Consider the following 23,654-nt stretch of genomic DNA (forward strand, 5'->3'; position numbering starts at 1 on the left):
GCAAGGTAAGTACAGGGCTGTGGTGTGCCTCCTGGCACTGGTCTTTGCATGGAGCACCAGATGATCAAGTATGCTGTAGATGTCATCTATTTGGATTTTACCAAAGCTTATAATACAAATGACTACTTCCTAGACAAAAGTCTGCATTTAATGTCCTTTATTGGGTCAATATTTTATATAATTTGTTAATTAATGATTTGGAGGTGGTCATTGTCAATAATGTTGCAGTTGACACAAAACTGTACAGGCTAATTACGTCCATCCAGGATGTAAAATGCTTTGCAGGGGGATCAGGATACACTGGCACCAGGATGTAAAAATATGCAAACCCAATGGCAAATGCCTGATGGAGAAGACCTTGTAATACTTGTGGATAATAAACTTTTATGTGGAAAGCAAAAGCCAGTCAGCAGCAGCAAGGGCAAGCAAGGTTTTAAGCTGAATTTAAAGAAGTATAGATTTGTAGGAGGAGGGGTCCTTTTCTCTCCTTTATATAGCACTGGTAAAGCAAGCGTGTGCACTTGAGCGGGCGGGGAGAGCCAGGAAAGTTGTAGTCTGCACAGGCGCTTGAGCTGGCAGGGAGGGGAGAGCCAGGGAGGTTTCAGTCTGAGAAGGGCGGGGGGGGGGTAGCAGCCTCGTGATGTTATGCTGCTGCCTCATTTATGAAGAAAGACTGTTCAAGATGGCATCATTTACTCTGGAGAAGAGGTGCTTAATGGAAAATACATAAATATAATAAACTCTCTGATGCTTTATTTTCCAGCAAGATGTCCAGCAAAAAGGGTTTTTTCTTAAATAAGCTAGGGCTCAAAGACAGCATTTGGAAGCATGTGTGTGCAGCATTTTGACTTATGTGATTGAAGTAACCAGAGCCTACTGTAGATTTTGGAGGCTAAAGATGCTATATTTATGTAAAGCCCTCAGACTGCATTATGAGAAATAAGGGTTAATTTATTCATTTCTATTGTGCAGGTATGGAACCTATTATTCAGAATGCTTGGGACCTAGGGTTTTCTGGATAACGGATCTTTCTGTTATAGGGTCTTCATAACATAATTAATTTAAGTTAGTGGGCATGGCATGGAACGCCTATGAATGGACAAAAAGTTTAAGCTTTGAGCAAATTTTGAGTAATTATAGATATTAGCAGCTAGCCGCATCACTCCCTCTGGCGCCCCTACGTACATGAGTGCATGCGCGCTGACCTGCAGCATCACCCCCTCACTGTGCAAACACATTAGCAGACGCACAAACAAATGCAACTAGCCGTACTTTGCAAACCGGACTGGGGTAGGTAGCAATGAAAGTTTTTTTGCTCTAGGCACGTGCCTACTCTGCCTACCCCTATTTCCGGCCCTGTGAAGTGGTTGCTTAAACATCAGCTTGCTACACAGTATGCTGATTTAACTGTGCATTTCATTTGTTGACCATAACAGCAATTTATAAAGATAATAAAACTCTAGACTATCAATTTTCTTTTTGTATAAAAGCACAAAAAGAAGAACTAAAACTGGTCCCTTGTTTAATTATTAACTCATTCTGTACAAGAGCATACATTTCCAAAAACAGGGGTTCTAAGTTACTAGTTACAAATTTACTGTATGATCATGGTCCTGCCATAAGAAATCATGGGACCCCATAGAGATAATTGTGTGGTGATAACCCATCCATCACTAGGTCTTTTGTAAGCATCACCAATACCACATATGACCTTGCCTGGCTGAGAGAGGGACCCGGATGTTGCTGTAATAATGCTGTAATAATGCACAGTTGAGCTTTTAAATAACCCCTCCCCTTTATTTAATACCTTACATATATATATTAAACTGTATAATCTTTTGCTATATATCTGTAAAACTGTGTTTAGGCTTTATATGTGACAAAATATTTAGGTATTTCATTGCAAAGAAGAATGGTACAGCTTCTTTCAGGTAGAAGAGTCAATCCTCTATGCAGGATAGTCTCTGTGATGTTACAGAGGCTGCTCCTTTCTGTGTTTCTCCTTCCTTATTTGCCTGTCATTTCCTACCAGCAGCCTCTGATTCACAGAATAGATAGCTGTGACTGCAGATTAAAATCCGTTCTTCCCTCTTCCTATGTGTTTTTTCCTTCTCCCCCACCCATCTCACCCCCTGAGACCTCTCTGTACTTTGACGTCATGCATGCTCCTTTTAGTTGCCATAGCGACTCCATTCCCTAAAACCCTTTTGCCTATCTCCTGTCGTAGCTTTCACAATGGTACAGGCAGCATCACTGTGCACAATGCTTTCCAGGCAGTGAAAGAAGGTGATTCAGCAAGCCTATCTGTGCTTTTTCATCACTCCCTTTTCATTATCTTTTTTGTGCTTATTTTTATTGTTAAAACGTTATACAAAGATTTAATTTCATTGTCTCCTATATTTACAAGAATTTTTTTTTAATCTTCGTTTCCTATACTACACCATTTATGACCATTGTTTAATTCGACCCCCACACAATGTATTTTGGAATGTGGTCCACAAAAGCTACCTAGAATCGCTGTCTTTGGAGGAGCCATTGTGGATGTGGATTGTTGCAGTGCAGGCACGGAATGGTGAGTAGCCCTTGTCTCGGTATGCTGTTATTGTGAATGCAGATCTTATGTTTATTCCTTTCAAAAAATACAATCCTGTATTGTTTCTTATGTAACTTCTGGGTGAAATTATTGGGTGCAGTGATTGCTTGCATGAACTATTGCCAAACAAATAAATGGTGGGAGGTTATTGAAAAACCATATTTATGCCGTAGGGCAGCAGGATTGGTAATATTAATTCACCTCTCAATTCATGTAGCAAGATACACAGCCAGAAAAGAAGCAGGTGCCAGGGAGCACTAATGCAGCCCTGTTCTGATGCTAATATACAGGCTAAGGGGACTATGTTCTAATTGTTATGTTTATGCCATCCACACCACTTGTACCTTTTTCTTTCCATTCACAACAGGGGAATGGGAAAATGGCCTCATCAAAACATGAAAAGCTATTGCTGTCATTTAAATTTTACTGGATTATGAACACAAGAGAGTATATTGAAACCAATGCATTTTTTGCAATTAGATTTTACATCCTTAAATACATTTTTATGTTAGCACTCTGATTCCAATGGATTTTAAATAATTAGATACAGGTTTATTTAGAGCAAGCCCCAGCTACTGTACAACTACAGTACCCATTCTCAGGCACCCTGTTTACAGGAGATGTAGTTCTAGAAGGCCATAGATAGACCTATTTCTGACTTACTGTTAAAGTCCTAAAGATCCTAAATATTCCTAATTATATTTTCCTATGTATTTCATTACTGTTTTTAATCATTTGCTAGTAACTATGTATGTAAAAGGTAAATTTGCCAATTGGTGAATGATTTATAGCTTAGTCAGCATTTGTAAATAGAAATACATGGATTATTGGTTATGGGAAGACTGCAAATAATTAAGTAAAATAATTTCTTGTTGTATAAAAGGCAGATAACAGACTGTTTGCACAAAGTTTGCTATTATATGTTTCTAATTTTCTGTCATTGGTTAAGCAGTGCAGCTCTGCAGTGTTAGTTCTCTTTGCGGTTTATACTTTGGTAAACAAGCTTAGAGGCTTAGGACCATTGCTGTAAAGGATCTCTAAAAGCAAGTAAAACCAATCATTGATGATTATAGTATAAAGTGACTTGTCATCTTATCCACTGTGCATAATTTGAATAGGAAAATGCTAATGAATTAGATGAGTTATTTTCCAGGTTTGCATTCGTAAGTATTAGACAATATGCGTTGTTATGCAGGCCTTTCCTGTAGCTCATCTGTGCACAGAAACCATTGGCTGCGACAATGTGACCGTTCAGCTCTATGTGAAGAGTGAAGCATTAACCATCCACTTATTATATTACTATGGCTTTGGGCTCTCTGCAGCACACTGTGAAATGCCAAAAAAGTGCTGACCTCAATAAACCTCTAATCTGTTCTCATTTATTTTCCCCCAAGTAAACATGCGGCAGCTGCCTATTGCTGCTGTTTACAGTTTTTTCCCCTCAAAGACACCAATAAATCTGTCTATTGTGAGTTAATTTTTCTGAAGATAGAACACATTGAGAGCCTTCTTTTATTTCATGTTTCTTGGGTTTTAATATGAAAAAGATAGGGCCCTGTTTTTTGTCTGTATGAATATATCCTTATGTATGATTGTTACAGATCTGCTCTGTATTGTTTTAGCTGAAGCAACAGCCATTCATTATGATAATGCTTGCTGCAAGCAAAACACAGTGGTTTATACTATTCCATTTTGTCCAGGCAGCCTAATTTTCTGACAGCTCTTCCTCTGTCTTTTCCCTTCCTCCCATTAAAATGGTAATCTGCAGAGCTCCCAGTGGAAATGACAGCTGCCAAAACGTAATGGCAATGCCATTGCTTGCATGGGGATTCTGCTGCAACCTTAGCAGCATGACACATATGTCTGGTCCTAGCACTTTCATGAAAAAAATGTACACAGCCATATACAATATAGTGAATTATTCCTTGAAGGATTGTCCTCCATTGTTTTGTTTTGACAGTGAAAATTTAATGTTTGTTTACAAAGTGAGTTAAACCTTTCACCTATATACAAATATAAAAAATTAGCCCATTTATAATTCAGTGCATCAAAATGTCAGTGTGACGCACATTTTTCCCAGTGGAAATAAGTACAAGCATATAATAGAACAGAAATTGATTTGATGCTGCCTGAATGAACCTTGGCACCTGAGCCTTATGTAGAAAGCTGACGTTTTCCATAGACTCATGTAGTCACTGGAAGACCTACTGAAGTCTTTTCACAGCTACAAAATACCAGTTTCCTGCTTACAGGACAACCCTGGTTTTGGGTAATTACTATGGTAATGTATTTGATTTGTTGCCAGAATATATACATTTATCAGAGAGTTTGCAGGGCCTTGTGCCAAAGCAATGGTATCCTTGTTGGCTATAAGTACTGCCATTTCCCTACTGCATTGCTTCTGGCTGCAAAAGTGAAACAACAACACTGTATGTATATGTGTGTGTGTATATTCCTTATACTGTATATTATATCCATGACTTTAAGCACTGCGTATCTTGACAGCGCTATATAAATAAATGATGATGATGATGACTTAATAATAAAGAGGAACAGGCACAAACTAGTACAGGCCTATGAACAGTCTGGATGTTTGTATTGCTTAAATAGCACAATTTTGGCACTGTTTTGGCACATTATAGATATACTATAAATGGTTTTAAGTTCCAGGTTTTCTTCTGTTGTGTTGTATATAGCTTCCCACTTTTTTAAACAAAGCTATCATTGGGTCACCTATAATGTCTTACTCCTTTTCAGAACTTTGGACTCCACCATAAGGGGATTTATGTGGTCCAGGGATAGACTTAGACTAGCCATTAAACATCTGCAAGCAACATGTGGCAGAGGCCTAATTTTGTATTTTACTTTTTGCTAGAAAGCTATTTTATGTGCATTAATACATTTTCCTTAAACTACTTAGTCAGGCTCTCTGGTAGTAGAAGTTGCCATTGTAGGCTCTTTGGAGGTGTTTCCCAAGCTACCATAGAAGGGTAAAGCTTCCTTTTATAAAACTATAGCCTCATGAATACTGTAGCTGAGTCCTTCAGAATATACCTAAAGAGCAGTGCATGGTTGGTAATATGCATTCAAACTTTAGGGGATATTCACAACAGACTTTCCCCACAACACCAAATTCTCTTACCATCTTGCTCCATGGTACCAATATGTTCCACTGCTAAGAACTCTTCGCCTGTTTATTCACCACGACATATATTGCAGGGTCCTTTATAGCCCCAAACATAGTAAAGTTATTTGCAGCAAAGTACTGTGGTGACTTGTGCTTATTCCCCTTATATGAAGTTCAGGGCCATATATTTATATATATAGGCCCTGACGGCCTGTGCCTAGGGCGGCACAGTTTTGGGGGCAGCTGTTGGGGTGCCTATTTTTTGAATTTATTTTTAAACCCCCCCACCTCCACCATGGATTTCCATAGGAAATCTGGTGATGGAGCTGAGGGAGTGAAGGGTAGGGGGTCCGAGGTGACTAGGTTTGTCACCTTTTTACAAAATCTTCACCGGCCAGTGGTGGGGGCGGGAACAAAAGGAACGGGCCGTGATGTCAAAGGGGTGGATCTTGATGTCAAAGGTGGTGGAACCATGGCATGCGACGGGTAGAAGACGGCTGAAAAAAGTACGTTTTGATCGGATTGGGGCCAAGGGCCTTTTTTGTGGGTATTACAAATTTAGCGGCAGCTACACAGCTACATTGCCGGTAAATTTGTAATACCAGCCCCGGCAGGTGTTTTACCAAACTCAAGGTCAGGAACAAGCTAGGATTCAGAACCAGGAGGTCTCACAGAGGACAGGAGCAGGTAGCAGGAGTATAAGGAACAGCAATCACACGGAACAGAGCACCTAGGACTAAGCACACTTGACCTATATTGGACAGTGAGTCAGCAAAGAGCAGGGGATTTTATAGCCAGACTAATGGCTAATGCTGAGCACCTATGTCCAGATTAACAAAAGCAACAAGTAAAACAAGCCATGCATACTTGCAAATTCAGGGATACCATTACATTTGAACCAGCCCTTATCTGTCTCCTCATTTAGAGTAGAGAAAATGCAGACAGCATGAAAACACCAGGTTACTGGTTCAAGGCCAGGCAGTATGTTACATGAGGATTCTACCTTAGGGGATATTGTTCTAAAGGGAATGTAAATGATTGAACTCACTAATAAAATCTTTTGCAATCAAGGCCAACATTTTTTTTAGGGTACCTTCAATTGAAATATGTGTTTCCTATCGGCAAATAGAGCCGACCGCAGCAGTGCGTATCTTGACAGCGCTATATAAATAAATGATGATGACCTGCATCTGCAGTGTGTCGATGATAGGAAATCCAAGCAGGCTGCCCCCTAGCACAAGCAGTAGTAGCATCTGTATCAATCAATCCACCGTGCAGTCACAGGAGAGAACCTCCTTTCTTCCTCTTCTAAACTTACCTGTGCAGTACTCTGACAAGGTCCTACCGCTGCTGTGACAAATAAAACTTAAAATATAATATCATATGTGCACTGTTTTGATCCAGAGGAAGGCAAAAACCCAGCCTGAAGCCAGTGCCAATTATGCTTCAAGAGGGAAAAAATTCCTTTCTGACCCAAATGGCGATCAGAAACATTCCCTGGATCAAGTGATTCACATTAATTTAACATAAATAAATACAATACAGACTCTCACAATTATAATGTGTAAAGATACAGAAACCACAATATAACAGTGCTTTCATGAAAACATCCATCTTCAGTTATTAATAGATAATATGAGAACATAAAGTAGAAAACTCCTGACATTTCACAAAATTTGCAAAACGGGGAGGGCGGGTGGGATGTTTCTACCTGCTCAGAAGATAGGGAAGTGAACTGCTTCTTCCCCTGACATCACATCCCTCTCTTACTCTGCACCAGTCAGTTGAACTGAAGAAGCTGCTCGGATGAGCAGTGAAACGTCTTTAATAAGTACTCAGCAAGTCCAGTTGTTTATTTTTGAATTACTTGTATTAGATAAGTTGATATAGAACAATTGTTTTTATCTTTTGTCAGAGCTCTGTCATCTTATCAAATCCTTTCAGTGCTAGATGGGTCTGGCAGATGTTACCATTGGCTTCTGAGGCGTTGAAGTAGTTAAATTGCTGGCCTTAAAGGGGTTGTTCACCTTCCAAACACTTTTTTCAATTTAGCTGTTTTTAGATTGTTCCCTAGAAATAATGACTTTTTCCAATTACTTTCCATTATTTATTTTTTACGTTTTTTCCAAAATCTAAGTTTAAAGTTGAATGTTCCTGTCTCTGGTGTTTGAGTCTGACAGCTCAGTAATTCAGGTGCAGATTCTGAACTGTTACAATTTTGCAACATTTAGTTGATACATTTCTCAGCAGCATCTCTGGAGTATTAGCAACAATTGTATCAATTCTAACAGCTGCCTGTAATGAAACCCAGAGATTCTGCTCAGCAGGGACAAAGATAAGAAATGTATCAACTAAATGTATCAATTTAGAACAGTTTACAGGATCGGCGACCCCCCCTCCCAGAGCTGCTTCAGAAGGAGAGAAATGACACTTCATACTTCAATATTAGAAAAACCGTGACACATAGAAAATAGAAAGTCATTGGAAAAAGTCGTTATTTCTGGTGATCTATCTGATAACAACTAGTTGTTTGAAGGTGAACAACCCCTTTAATAGTAACTATTGAACAGATGGTAAAACTGTCACATTTGGGCATATTTACTGTTAAAAACCTTTAGGGCAGCCTGTCCTAATCCCCTTGAAGGCACTAAACCAAATGATGGTGTCCCATGAGAAAGAAATTGTATACAACTATTTGCATCATTTAGCTATAATTATATTATTATTATTGTTGTTATTTTTTATATAATATATTCTACTGAACTTTACAATTAATTACTCAATTAATAAACAGTAAACAAAAAACTTAATTATGACAATATCAGGGGCCAAGGCCTTGCTAGTGAGAGCTAACAATCTAGGGGAATAGATTGCACATCTGCATTTGTGACTTTCCTCTTTAATTTCATTAACAAAATAATTTACAAACGACTTTCTGTTTTTATTCATAGCTACGGAAATGGCACAGACCAGCTGACACTTTGTCATCTGATATATATTTCTCTCTTTATTGGAGTTAAATTAGAAAACTTCAAAAATTCATTAAATAATTTATTTCAATAATTTTTGGAAAATCTCCTGTAATAAAGCATTATCTAATGTCAGGGCACCAAAAATGTTTGAAAATTTGTGCTTGTACTTCCTACTTTTAATATCAAGAAATTAGTATTTTAATGACATGCTGTTAATTAACATCATGTTCCTATTAATGATATTGATTGTTCCAGTATCACTGGAAAAAAACCAGACCAAAGTTATTTTTTTAAATATCCCCTTTATCATACCCTAAATTACATAAAAAGGTATAATCTATATTGATGCTACAGATTTATAGACAGTATAAACTATACAAAAGTCATTCAAAATGGAGCCACAAGTTCTTGGTTCTCTACATTATCCTCTTGATGACACTGCACAACAGCCATTACTGGGTGAGAACCAGTCTGAAGATAGCACAGCTTGTTTTAAGAGCTAAAAGAAGAATGCAGAATGGAATTGTCTCTATCTGACTTAAAACAGGAAGCTTTTCAGACATATTTACATCATTAGGCATCTCTTAGTGACCCTTGGGAATTTAGGATTGTATTCTGGACCAGAAATCCTAAAAGATATTTACTTGCTAAAACATCAAACAATTATATTTACCTATGTTTTTGAAGACTGGAAATGGCTGTTGGTTCCACAGATGCAAAATGCTGGGGTTGGGGTAATAAAAATAAATTAATAAATAAATCCAAGGTTTAATTGCCTTCTGTTTCATTTACCCTTATTTTTCTATAAATATACAATAAAATACAAAGACAAAGCTTTAAAGAAAAAATAATGGGTAGAAGAACTCTGGTAATTGTAGCAAAATATTAAATTATTTATTTCGATTGAATATGCATGAGAGGAAAGACATGACCATACCAAATAATGTTATCATCATTTTATCAAGCACTGAATTTGTCAAATATTTAATTATACATTGTAATGTTAAGGATGTAAAACAGTGTTAACAGCTGAACAGAATCATACACATAAAAGCAATGATGGTGCTTTATTAATCCAAAATACATAATTGCATACATTTTAGGGTTCCTTCATAAATAATGGATGTATTGTTAATGGATGTATTAATGATCAATAGGTGTTTTATCTTTCAAACATTATGGTCTATTACACATGGTTCTACTTTCCAGCTACAAAACACCATACTATAGACAATATTGAAAGTTGTCTCTTTCTAAAACACCCTTATGGGGTTATGTAATAAAATGTACCATGTTCTCCCAGTGGCAGTAACTCCCTGCATCTCCCAGCAGTGTGCAATTGCCCTTTAAGCACTTTACACTTAGGTGGATACTGACTTGTTTCTTGGTGAGCATCTCAACCAGTCTAGTTGCTGCTTCAAACCAGATGAACTTCTTTAGTGAACAACAGGCAGTTTAGCAGTAGTGATGGGTGAATTTGCGCGATTCGCCGCCAGTGAATAAATTCGCGAAACGCCCGCGAAAATTCGCTGCAAAAATTCGCCGGCGCCAAATTTTTTTTTTGGAAAAAACGGGCTTCGGCGTCAAAAAAACGGGCGCCGGCGTCAAAAACAGGCGCCGGCGTAAAAAAAGAGATTTTTCGCCGTTTCGCGAAATTCGCCCATCACTATTTAGCAGTACCACAGTGGTTAAAGGAAAACTATACCTCTCAATGTAGGTCTCCATATAAATATATTGCATAAAACAGCTCATATGTAAAACCATGCTTCATGTAAATAAACCATTTTCACAATAATATACTTTTTTAGTAGTATGTGCCACTGGGTAATCATAAATAGAAAACTGCCATTTTAAAAAATAAGGGCAATGCCCTGGGATCGCATGATTCACGGTGCACACAAACATACCAAACAAACCATACTTGTTAGGTCACATGAGCTAATTAACAGTGTTCTGTCTTTTGCTTCCACATTTCTTCCTGTTACAGTTAGAGTTGTAGTATTTTCACAAAATGGTGGTTCAAGGCAAGAGATGTAAAAGGACAATATTTATGTAAATATATATTCTTTGATAAGATTCTTTAATATGTCACTTAATTTGATATAAACTATCTGCTGCTCAAGTATTCATTTTGGGGGTATAGTTTTCCTTTAAATAGTAAGCTTTTCAGCATATTCAGATCTGTCAGTGGAAACCCTCACACTTTGAGATACATTAAGTTCAGTCACTTTTAATGAGTATAGTACAGCCTGAATTGGTGAATCTTCTCCAGCACTAGGGATCCCACAGGATATCTTGCTCCTTTGCACTTCCCTGCTCCTGAGCACACCCACTTGTGTCATTGTCAGGCAGCTTGATCACCACAAGGGTGCTGATGCTCACTACTCTCCTTGTTGGAGCCAGAAAACTGCTCATTAGCTGAAATGCCACTACCTTTGCTCCTAGAGTAACTATAACACAAACTCCTATCACTGAATAGAACTGTCCCTAACCAGAGCCTGTGACAAGCTCAGACCCAGCCCTGTACCCACCTCCCTGCAAGGTAGGTCCCAGAAATAGAGCCCTGGGCATGTGTGCTTTGCCTTTTACAAAAATTATACTGCCACCTACTGGGCAAACCTTGAACTAGATCATATTACAATAGAATCAGGAAAAGGACAATAGCTGCCTGGGTAAATCAAAGGACCTCTGTGATGTCAAAACACTTAACTCTTAGAGTCTCTACTTTAAAATGTGCATTGTACATTTTGAAGAACCAACTGTACTAGCTTTGTCAGGCAGCTTCAATTTACAATAGGAAGTGGCATGGGGTGTCAGGCATTTTCTCTGCCTTCTACAATATACTGTGGAAAAATTCACCCTTGTGCCATTAAACTGGATTGGCCTGTACAGTTGAGTATATGTATTAATACAGCGAGAGCTAGCGGGAACTTTAGCCCCAAAATATAAATACAGTGAGAGTTAGTGGGAACTTTGGCCCCAAATACATTTAATACAGTGAGAGGAAATGGTTCCTAAAACCACAGTCCCCCTTACTCTTCCAAAAAGCAGGTTACCTGAAGCCTAGAGAAGGTTTCAACAATGTAGAGATCAAAATTAACTATGAAATTGTTTGCACTGCTAAAAATGCACATGTGATTCACTTACAGGTAGCTATGAGAACAGTCTAGCTGCAACTTGGGAAAGAACATTGAGTAGGAGAAACAATAGCTGTTCGAAAGCAGTTGCTTGGAATAGTGCTGGTTCCATCTGAAAGCACAGCACAATGACCTGAGATGGCTGCCTCTAAACCAATATTACAACAAAAAAATGCATTTAGGTTAAAGTATAACATTTTAAATGCTAAAATGAATTATTTCTCATGAACACAGCGATGTTTGGTAATAAATCTACACCATAACAACCATGACAGAATCCTTTTAATGAAGAAAAACAATATTTGTTTTGACAACCACTCCATTTATCTTTGAATGGAGCTTCCAACTTTATTTGTTGCTTTTTTAGCCAGATTTTTTACAGAAATTGCATTTGCTGCTATACAATTTAAAGTAAGTTACACATTCAGATCACAGCACTAAAGTCTAAAGGCCAAAGTAAATGGGTTATATCAATTGCAAACCCGCCACAGAGGTATAAACATCAGGGCGAGAATAGCAGTTTCATAAGTGTTTTTGTTTCTAGTTTCTGCTTCTGCTTTACCATTAAAGCTAGTCTAATACAATCCCTAACCCTGTTGATGCAAAAGAAATTTCCTCAGGCACTTTTGCACGAAAGAAAACTGACTAATAGCTATCTAAGAATTAAAAAGTATAGAAACATTTAGGGGCAGATTTAACAAGGGTCGAATTTAGGGGCAGATTTATCAAGGATCGAATTTCTAGTTTATGGGAGTTTCTAAAAACTCATACACTCGAAATTCGAAAAAAACGACCAATCAAAATGTATTAAAAAATTTGCATTTTAAATTCAGGTGAATAGGATCCACCTGCAAACTCGAACCAAATTTGAATTGATATTGATCGAATTCGAGTTTTTTTTTTTTCAAAACTCCACCAAACAACTCCAAATTGTTTGTCGGAGCTCCCCATAGGCTAAAACACCAATTTGGCAGGTTTTACATGATACATTTCAAAATTTGAATTTTGATTTTTTTTCAAACTCTTTACCAAGCTCTTTACACATGTAAAACAATACAATCAAAACATTTTATGAAACACCTCCATCACCTGATCAAAAGTTATCATGCTACAAAGGAAATGAATTTATACAGAATAAAGATTTTTAAAGGGAGGTAAATCACAAGCCCCACCTTCCTTAATTACAAAATTGACATCATCAAATTAATAACATTGGTAAAAAAAATTTTTAAATTCATTATAAAAAAGGATCCATAATACCTTAATAAGGTGATTTTTCAATATTATTGATAGTCCCATGGTGCTCATATTCCATATAATCACGTGATCCCTTTGTGATAAAACTGTAAAAAGAAGTATATGAAATTTTAAAAGTCAAAATGTAATAAAAATCTAAATGTTACAAAATCAGGCACAACACATATTCCCCCATTAATAGAAACAGGAATATCTTAGATCCTCATTTAATCCCATGGGAGCTAGTGTGTTCAATTTCTCTATCCACAGAACCTCTTGCTGTAACAATGTTCTATCCTGGTTGCCACCTCTAATGGGAAATTTAACTACCTGGAGTACCAACCACCTTAGTTGTTTGCTATTATGTCCATGGGTTTTAAAATGTCTACTAACTGGAGTGACATATTTTATTCTAAATCACAGTTATCAATCAACCTTTTGTGTTCTCCAATACACACTCTGATCTGTCTCTTTGTCTTTCCAACATATGCTTTACCACAAGGGCATTTTAACATATATATTACACCCATAGTTGTACATGTGGCAAAATCTTTCAAATCAATCTCATACCCCTTAGAAGGATGGTTAAACTTATTACCCTTTATAACGCTACTACAGCATTGACATGTTAAGCAAGGGTATGTACCTTTTTGTGGTGTACCAAAAAATGTAGGTTGGCGACTACAACTCACTCCTATATCCGTTCTAGTGAGTTGATCTCCCAGATTTCTAGCTCTTTTATACGAAAACAATGGTTTCTCCCTAAAGAGGGTCCCATAGTGTTTATCCTTCTCTAGAATTTCCCAGTGTCTCTATACAATAGATTTTATTCTATCAGAGTGTGCATTATATGTGGTGACAAATGGTAATCTCTTTTCCGTATTCCGTTTCTTTATATTTTCTGCGCTCCCCAAGAGATTTGCCCTTTCAACTTTCATCGCCTTCTGCATGTGTTTAACCAAAAAATCACGTGCATTCCCTCTGTCCTCAAATCTCTGTAACATCTCCATTATTCTCTTATAACACAAATGGTCATCTGAAACAATTCTCCTCACCCTTAAAAATTGAAAAAAGGGAAGACCTTTACTCACACTTCTAGGGTGAAAACTAGAATTTAGCATCAAATTATTCCTGTCTGTTTCTTTACGAAATAAATTAGTTTTGAGTGTTCCATCACTTTTGGTCACCAATACATCCAAAAAACGAATGCTCTTATCATGAAATGTTAACGTAAATTTCAACGTGGGATGTAAAGTGTTAATGATTCTACTCATATCTGCCAATGTCTTTTTATCCCAATGCCAGGTAAAGAAAATATCATCCACATACCTATGGTCGTTTTTTATATATGGACTATATGCTTGTTCAAAAAATACCATGATCTCAATAAAAGATATTTGCATAACTTGGGGCGACATTACTACCCATACTTGTACCCTGTTTTTGTAGGAAGAATGTTTTATCGAATCTAAAATAGTTTTTTGTTAATAATTTGACTTTGACTTAATTGACTTTATGCGCTTTATAAGGACAAACAGGTTTAAAATGCATTTTAAGGATGCAAAAAGAATAGAGCTGAATTTACCTGTTATAAAGAAAAGGAATACTTCATTTGATCCGGAGATTACCAGTGAAAATCTAAATGTATTTACACAGATGGTTTTACAGGACACTGAAACACTTAATTGGAAATGCCTGTCGAGAAAATTATACAACCTATCGAAAGAAGAACATATGGCACTCCAGGAGATAAAGAGTAATACAGATGTGATTATAAAGAAGGCGGACAAAGGGGGTGCCATTGTTGTGATGAATAAATCAGATTATATGGAGGAGGCTATGAGGCAATTGAATTATATAGTACATTATACCAAGTTGGAACATGATCCCACGAATACTATAAAAAAAGAAATAGATTTGTATGTAAGGGAGACATTTGATAATGGCATAATTGATAAAAATGTGCGTGACTTTTTAATTACAGATCATCCAGTTGTGCCAGTATTTTACCTCCTACCTAAGATACATAAGAACTTGTATAAACCACCGGGACGCCCAATAGTATCGGGGGTGGAGTCACTACTGCAACATTTAAGTATATATTTGGATAAATATCTGCAACCTTTGGTACAGGATATTAAATGTTGTCTTAAGGATACAACTGATTTTCTAAACAAAGTAAATGAGATATCAAATTTGCATACTTGTACCTTTTTATGTACTGCAGATATTCAATCATTATATACCAGTATCCCACATAATGAGGGTATAATGTATATTGAGGAAGCATTGTATCAGTATGGGTATGAATCTAGGTTGGTCATTTTTCTGGTAGAACTACTGCGGATAGTATTAACAAAAACTATTTTAGATTCGATAAAACATTCTTCCTACAAAAACAGGGTACAAGTATGGGTAGTAATGTCGCCCCAAGTTATGCAAATATCTTTGTTTCATTTATTGAGATCATGGTATTTTTTGAACAAGCATATAGTCCATATATAAAAAACGACCATAGGTATGTGGATGATATTTTCTTTACCTGGCATGGGGATAAAAAGACGTTGGCAGATATGAGTAGAATCATTAACACTTTACATCCCACGTTGAAATTTACGTTAACATTTCATGATAAGAGCATTCGTTTTTTGGATGTATTGGTGACCAAAAGTGATGGAACACTCAAAACTAATTTATTTCGTAAAGAAACAGACAGGAATAATTTGATGCTAAATTCTAGTTTTCACCCTAGAAGTGTGAGTAAAGGTCTTCCCTACAGTCAATTTCTAAGGGTGAGGAGAATTGTTTCAGATGACCATTTGTGTTATAAGAGAATGATGGAGATGTTACAGAGATTTGAGGACAGAGGGTATGCACGGGATTTTTTGGTTAAACAGATGCAGAAGGCGATGAAAGTTGAAAGGGCAAATCTCTTGGGGAGCGCAGAAAATATAAAGAAACGGAATACGGAAAAGAGATTACCATTTGTCACCACATATAATGCACACTCTGATAGAATAAAATCTATTGTATAGAGACACTGGGAAATTCTAGAGAAGGATAAACACTATGGGACCCTCTTTAGGGAGAAACCATTGTTTTCGTATAAAAGATCTAGAAATCTGGGAGATCAACTCACTAGAACGGATATAGGAGTGAGTTGTAGTCGCCAACCTACATTTTTTGGTACACCACAAAAAGGTACATAACATGTCAATGCTGTAGTAGCGTTATAAAGGGTAATAAGTTTAACCATCCTTCCAAGGGGTATGAGATTGATTTGAAAGATTTTGCCACATGTACAACTATGGGTGTAATATATATGTTAAAATGCCCTTGTGGTAAAGCATATGTTGGAAAGACAAAGAGACAGATCAGAGTGTGTATTGGAGAACACAAAAGGTCGATTGATAACTGTGATTTAGATAGAATGAAATATGTCACTCCAGTTAGTAGACATTTTAAAACCCATGGACATAATAGCAAACAACTAAGGTGTTTGGTACTCCAGGTAGTTAAATTTCCCATTAGAGGTGGCAACCAGGATAGAACATTGTTACAGCAAGAGGTTCTGTGGATAGAGAATTGAACACACTAGCTCCCATGGGATTAAATGAGGATCTAAGCTATTCCTGTTTCTATTAATGGGGGAATATGTGTTGTGCCTGATTTTGTAACATTGAGATTTTTATTAAATTTTGACTTTTAAAATTTCATATACTTCTTTTTACAGTTTTATCATAAAGGGATCACGTGATTATATGGAATATGAGCACCAAGGGACTATCAATAATATTGAATAATCACCTTATTAAGGTATTATGGATCCTTTTTTATAATGAATTTAAAAATTTTTTTTATCTATGTTAATTAACTTGATGATGTCAATTTTGTAATTAAGGAAGGTGGGGCTTGCGATTTACCTCCCTTTAAAAATCTTTGTTTGCACAGTTTGTAAGTAGCACTGGATGAAGGGGCACGTCCCCAAAACGTTTGCTGGGATCTCACAAATAAAAGAAGCTTTTTTCAAAAGAATGTTTGCAGAAGCAGTATGTGGAGTGTGCCTATGTTCTATTTTTTTTGGAGTATAAGAAGGCTTTTGGTTTGCAGCAGGGCCTACATGGAGCACCTCCAGTTAGTCATAAAGTTTGTTGTTTATACGAAACAAGTTTTGCGGGGAATGAGTTTAAAAGTTTGGATATACAGAATAAAGCACATCCATGCAAAAACCCTTATAGCGGCTTGCATCATCAATAGTACATAAATGTATGCAAATAGATTATAACATTAAAATATGCAAATAGATTATAATCCTTATTGAGTCCATTTGGCCACAGACAGTGGCATAACTATAGAGGAAGCCTCCTCTATAGCAACAATACTAACAAGAATTTGTGTGCCGGGTTGTGCCCTGTTTGGGCAGCGTGCACAAGAATGGGGGGATTTACCTGCAAATGAAAGTTGCAAAATTTCAGTGCATGCAAGGGGAAGTTTGTGTGTCTGCCAAGGAAGGTTTTAGCAGTGCTAGGCCCCTTCAAAGATATTTTTGCTAGGGGGCCTGGTGCCGTGTCGGTAAGCTAGCCACAGAGTTTGAAGTTTATTGATCCAAAAGACATCTCTCTCTTCTTAATTAAATACATGTCTCAACCTGTTCTAACACAAAAAAATCTAATATGTGTTGGTAAATTACTTTCTTTGTGAAAATGTTTGGGTACAGTTAAATGAACCTGTTTAACCTTAAAGGAGTGGTTCACCTTTAAGTCAACTTTAAGTATCTTATAGACTGGCTAATTTTAAGCAACTTTACAATTGGTCTTCATTATTTCTTTTGTATAGATTTTTTAATTATTTGCCTTTTTCTTCTGACTCTTTAAAGCTACAAATGTATTATTGCTACTTTTTATTACTAATCTTTCTATTCAGTTCCTCTTCTATTCATATTCCAGTCCCTTATTCAAATCAATACATGTTTGCTATGGTAATTTGGACCCTAGCAACTAGATTGCTGAAATTGCAAACTGGAGAGCTGCTGAATACAATGCTAAATAACTCAAAAACAAACAAATAATAAAAAACAAAAATCAATTGCAAATGGTCTCAGAATATCACTCTCTACATCATAGTAAAAGTTAACTCAAAGGGGAACCACCCCTTAATTGAATATCTATGCTGAGAGAGCCTATCCTTAAATTGTCTACCCCATGTAAAAAAAAAAAAAAACGAAAAGGAACACACCAACACATATAAATAAAAGTTGGTAGAGCACATGTGATATTCTCATATCTTTATATCAAAGCCTGTATTATTGATAACATTATGGCCCTGTATAACAAATTTGCACTGCAAACATGAATTGTAGCAGAACATCTAGTGCCTTATTGTGTAGAAAAACTTGTCTCACAATGCAGGTGGCCTTTTGTAGGCCATGACTGGGAACAACTGAAATTCTAAAATATCTGGATTGTTAGTATACCTACCACATATATACATTATAATTTGATCACTTGCTTGTGATTGGACCATTTCCTTGGATGTCTTTTTTGAATTACTTTTGTGAATCAAATTTGTGACTGAGAGCAGAATAATCACTTGTTTACTGTACTAACAAATATAACTATGTACTATTTCCCATTCACTCTCCCTCTCTTTCTTACCTGATTCCCTTTCTCATTTATGTTTATAATCTATATTCATCTGCTTGTTCATTTCTTTGTTTGGTTGTTTTTGCTTTCTCATATTCTTTTTTCTCCAGCTGTTCTAGTTATGCCATGGTACTGCTGTTTTATGAATATAATAATCTATAAAACATATGTATCTTGATCAGGTGAAAATTGGTTCCCATTACATAAACCTGTTTTATTTTAATTTTGGTGCAGTTTACTTTCTTAATCAGCCATATAAGCATTCTACCTGCAAGACAGACTAATAAACTACATGAATATTGTTTGTCCCCATCTGCTCACACAATAAGCTAACACACATAGGCGCAGATTTATCAAAGGTCGAATAATAAATTCAACTTCGAATCTTCGAGTGTCAAAATTAACACTTCCGAATTTTAATGCCCCAATTTAAATGTAAATTCGAATATGACACTTATCATACCTCAACCATGGACACAGTCCTAATTCAAATATTCGCCACCTAAAACCTGCTGAGTTCATTTAAAGTCAATGGCAGAGGTCCGTTGAGCCATTTGGAGATGTTAATAGACTTCCTGACATTTAAGTTTTTTTCTGGGTGAAAAACTTGTTTCTTATGAATCGAATATGAATCAAATACAATTTTGAATTTTCTGGTCAGAACCATTAAATCGAATATTAGACATTCAATTTTTTCTTAAATAACCTCCCGGTCGAATTGTAAGTATATTCGAATTTAAAAAAATTCACATGAATTCAAAATCATATCTTTGATAAATGGGCTTCCCCATGTAGTCATGTCAGGCATACAAAATGTAGATGTTTCCTTACCATACTCTTGGAATTACTAAATTCTTGCAATGTGTATCTTTTGATGTCTTTTTTTTCAGTAACAATTGGATTCTTTATTGTTAAAGAACAGGTCAGGAAGAAAATGACATGCGCTTTAATATTAGATTAATATCAGGTGTAGCACCAGAAAATATTTGTCAAATCTATGCATTCCATGCAGGTATGTGCAAACTAAAACTTGAATATGTTATGATCTTCAATTGATGCGGAAGACAAAAAAACCCTATTATTGGACCATATTTCTTTCTTTGTGTCTTATTATATGTGGTTACATAGTTACATAGTTACATAGTTAAATTGAAAAAAGACAAAGTCCATCAAGTTCAACCCCTCCAAATGAAAACCCAGCATCCATACATACACCCATCCCTACTTTTACCCAAAAGCTTGTGAAATCTATATCACCCTCAGCTGGTTACTGTGGAACATTAATTTACATTTTTCCTACAAAAATATTTTCTGAATCTAAGGCATCAAGTGTACAAGCACATCAGCTTTAAAGGGGTTGTTCACCTTCCAAACACTTTTTCAGTTAAGTTGTTTTCAGATTGTTCTCCAGAAATAGACTTTTTTCAATTGCTTTCCATTTTTTACCATTTTTCCAAAATCTAAGTTTAACGTTTAGGGCAGAAACATATATGGAGATTCAGGGAGATTAGTCACCTGGCGACAAATCGCTTCTTCTTCAGGCAACTAATCTCCCCGAACTGCCTTCTCGCCAGTTAGAATGTAAAAGCCGAACCCGTATATCACTACTCCATATGTGTCTCTGCCCGTAGGGTTCCTGTCTATGGTGTTTCAGTCTGGCAGCTCAGTAATTCAGGTGCAGATTCTGCACTGCTACAATTTTGCTAAATTTATTTGATACATTTCTCAGCAGCATCTCTGGAGTATTAGCAACTATTGTCTCAGTTGTAACAGCTGCATTTAATGAAAAAAGTCACATGAAAAACAGCAGTTTCTGGAATTTTTGGTGAAGTGAAATGGGACAAATTCGCTAATCATTTTAAAGTTTTTTCACATTTTGTTGTTACAGTCAACCTTTTTTCAACATGGATACACCTTTAATACCTTGTTTCATAAATCTTAATGCCAGGGTCAGTGAGCTTAGCAACCAAATAGCATAGTAAGTGCCATCTATTGGGAGTTTTTAAAGAAATATATATTGGGTTGACCTTTATATGAAATACAGAATTATTGACTTGTAAATTAACTTGACAGGTTTTATATGTCGAATTTCGAATTAGGACTGTTTCGAGATGTGATAAATCTCACATTCAAATTTACATTCAAATAGGGGGATTAAAATCCAAATATGCGAATTTTCGAAAATTCGAATGTACTATTCAACCCTTGATAAATCTGCCCCTTAATTATATCAGATGCTCAGCCTAGTATGGTGGTGGTAAGCAGTAAGAAGTCCAGAGGACTTAATTTAATTAGAAAAAAAGTACATAAAGACCAGTTGAATACATAGATTATGACTCATCATTCCACTTGCCACCAAGTTATGCAATAGAGCAAAGTTTGCTATAATAGATAGCAAACATATGGGCATAGAGTAAATCTTTAAAAAGTCTTGACCTGCTTGCAGAAAAACGAAAAAATTAGGTGAACGTCAACCTTTCAGTAATGGTATATGTTACAGGGCAACCCTTTTGAAATGAAAAATAACAAAAGTGGCATAAAGGTGATACCTTTATTTAAACTAATATAATCATAGCAAGCTTTCAGAACATTTTAGTTCATTTTCAAGCAGATTACAATGAAGCTGTGGTGTTCTGTGTTATATATATACAATATTCAGCTCATAGGTTAAATGACCAACAAAAATGAATATCAATCTATGTGTAAGGTGCCAAAGTAATTTACAAGGGGATCTGCAAGAGACAAGTAGATAAAGTTCAAAATAATGTGGGTCAAACAGGCTAAGTATAAATTAGTGCTGAATTTCTGGAGTGAAATATAAAAGGAATTCAATATGATCTCTTAGTCCAGATCCACACATGTTTGTATTTCTGACCTGGTGCAGGCCTTTCTTAGTCCACATAATTAGCCATAAATTCAAGGCCCAGGTTTAAACCCTTCTCCAGAGAATTGAAAGTTTTCATTAATTTGTATTCCCACACTTTTCTTTCATTATCTGTTTTAAAATTGCCCTTAAGAACCAGAATTCTTAAATCCTTTATGAATTGATGATTGAGGGCCATTGAAATAATTTCCTATTGGTGTGTCCAGTTCTTTATTGGTTACAGTGAATCAGAGGTGATATCTCTCTTTCTCAGACTTTGCCCAGGCTCTCCTATATACAGTCTCCCTGTTTTGCATTTAGTGCGTTGTATTAAGTACACCACATTGGAATAAGAACAGTTGTTGTGAACATGGATGCTGTATTCCTCGTGGGCGTGGGCAGGTTTTACATAGTTTTTTGCCACAGGAGTATGTTCCATTTTTGGTGGGACACAATAAGGCACTTCTTGTTATTAGTGACTTTAGGTTGGAAGGCTATCTGAATGCTAGGAGTGGTGGCTCTGGGGATATGCTTTTAAACCTCTTGTCCTAATGAAGTGTACCTTGTAGATCTCTGGCTATTTTTTTGAGGGTCCTTAATTGTGGATTGTATGTGACCACTAAGGGAACCTGATTTATTTCAGGTTTCTGTTTATACTGTAGGTGGGAATCCTGGTGGCTGCATGAATGTATTAATCTACAATCGTGGGGTTGTAGCCTGTTGATGAAGTCTGTTTTGAGGTGGTGGTTCCTGTCAGCAGTGTCCAAACATATACAATTATATTGTAAAGCCTGGATGTAGATTATTGAGTTTTTAGTGTGGTCAGGGTGAAAGCTGTCATACATTAGATATAATGGTTTAAATAGTACTTTCCCTGATGTGAATGATTGTGTCCAGAAAGTTATTGTGAGTAGGGGAGTAGCTCAGTTTCAAATTGATAGTTGGATGTAAATCTTGAAACTGTTTGTGAAGCTGAATAAGTTCTTGTTCAGTATCTGTTCAGATAATGAATATGTCATCTATATAGCGGAGGTATATCAAAGGCTTGGTGTTGCAGGTGGAGAGGAAGTCCTCTTCTAGTTTTGCCATGAAGAAGTTGGCATATTGGGGTGCAAAGCGTGTACCCATACTGGTTCCCATCCGTTGCAGAAATACTTGTGTTGCAGTTATGTGTTAATGTGAACTCAATCAGTTATACAACTGCTTGGGATGGTAGGTCATGTTTTTCCAGAAATGTTTTCATACATCTTTACCATCCTTGTGTGGAATGTTTGTATATAATGATTCCACATCCATTGTTGCCAAAATGGTACCCTCCGGAAGTGGTCCAATGTCTGCAAGTTTGTTTAGCAGATCAGTTGTATTTTGTAAATAGCTTGTTGTGCTCCTTAAAACAGGTTTTAAGATCTGCTCAACCCATCCTGATATGCCTTCTGTCAGAGTGCCAATCCCAGATACCAAAGGTCATGCAGGGTTACCTTCTTTGTGGATTTTGGGAAGCATCCCCGTCAAAAATGGAACATACCCCTGTGGCAAAAAACAATGTAAAATCTGCCCTGGACACATTAGAGGAATTCAGCAAACCCTGTAGTAAAAACCACTGTACACCCCACCCCACGTAGACCCCCCTCCCTCCAGGCTAACTGCCCCCCCGGGAAATGCCCCATACTTTATACATGCACAGTTGGAGCAATTTGCCGGTTTTCGGCAACTGCGCATGCGCCAAAATTGACGGAGATTGCAGAGGACCAGGAAGAAGGATGCCGTGAAGTCCGCTGCCAGAATCTGTGATGAGGGGTAAGTATAAAGAATGGGGAATTTCCCGGGGGGGGCAGTTAGCCTTGGAGGAGGAGGGAGGGACAGCAATAGGAAACCATTTCAATGGCCCTCATCACTCCATAAAGAATTTAAGAATTTTGGTTCTTAAGGGCAATTTTAAAACAGATAATGAAAGTAAAGCGTGGGAATACAAATTAATGGAAACTTTCAATTCTCTGGAAAAGGGACTAAAATTGGGTCTTGGATTTATGGCTAATTTTGTGGACTAAGAAAGGCCTGCACCAGGTCAGAAATACAAACATGTG

At 36.7% G+C, this 23,654-nt stretch overlaps 1 protein-coding gene across 6 annotated transcripts in view; it reads left to right on the forward strand.

The window, feature by feature from the left end:
- Positions 1 to 1,980: 1,980 nt before the first annotated feature.
- The window catches only part of mapk10.L (mitogen-activated protein kinase 10 L homeolog), a 142,878-nt gene continuing 121,204 nt past the window's right edge, over positions 1,981 to 23,654 (forward strand). For 3 of the 6 annotated variants that reach the window (NM_001355484.1, NM_001355482.1, NM_001355483.1), the window contains exon 1: positions 1,981 to 2,572. In NM_001355484.1, coding sequence (NP_001342413.1) covers positions 2,570 to 2,572 — 3 coding nt within the window. In that variant the 5' untranslated portion in view covers positions 1,981 to 2,569. The remainder of the gene's footprint in view (positions 2,573 to 23,654) is intronic. The other 3 variants (XM_018253341.2, XM_041585104.1, XM_018253331.2) reach the window with 2 other exon arrangements.

The sequence above is a fragment of the Xenopus laevis genome, chromosome 1L, assembly GCF_017654675.1.
Source record: "Xenopus laevis strain J_2021 chromosome 1L, Xenopus_laevis_v10.1, whole genome shotgun sequence".
NCBI classification, from domain to species: domain Eukaryota; kingdom Metazoa; phylum Chordata; class Amphibia; order Anura; family Pipidae; genus Xenopus; species Xenopus laevis.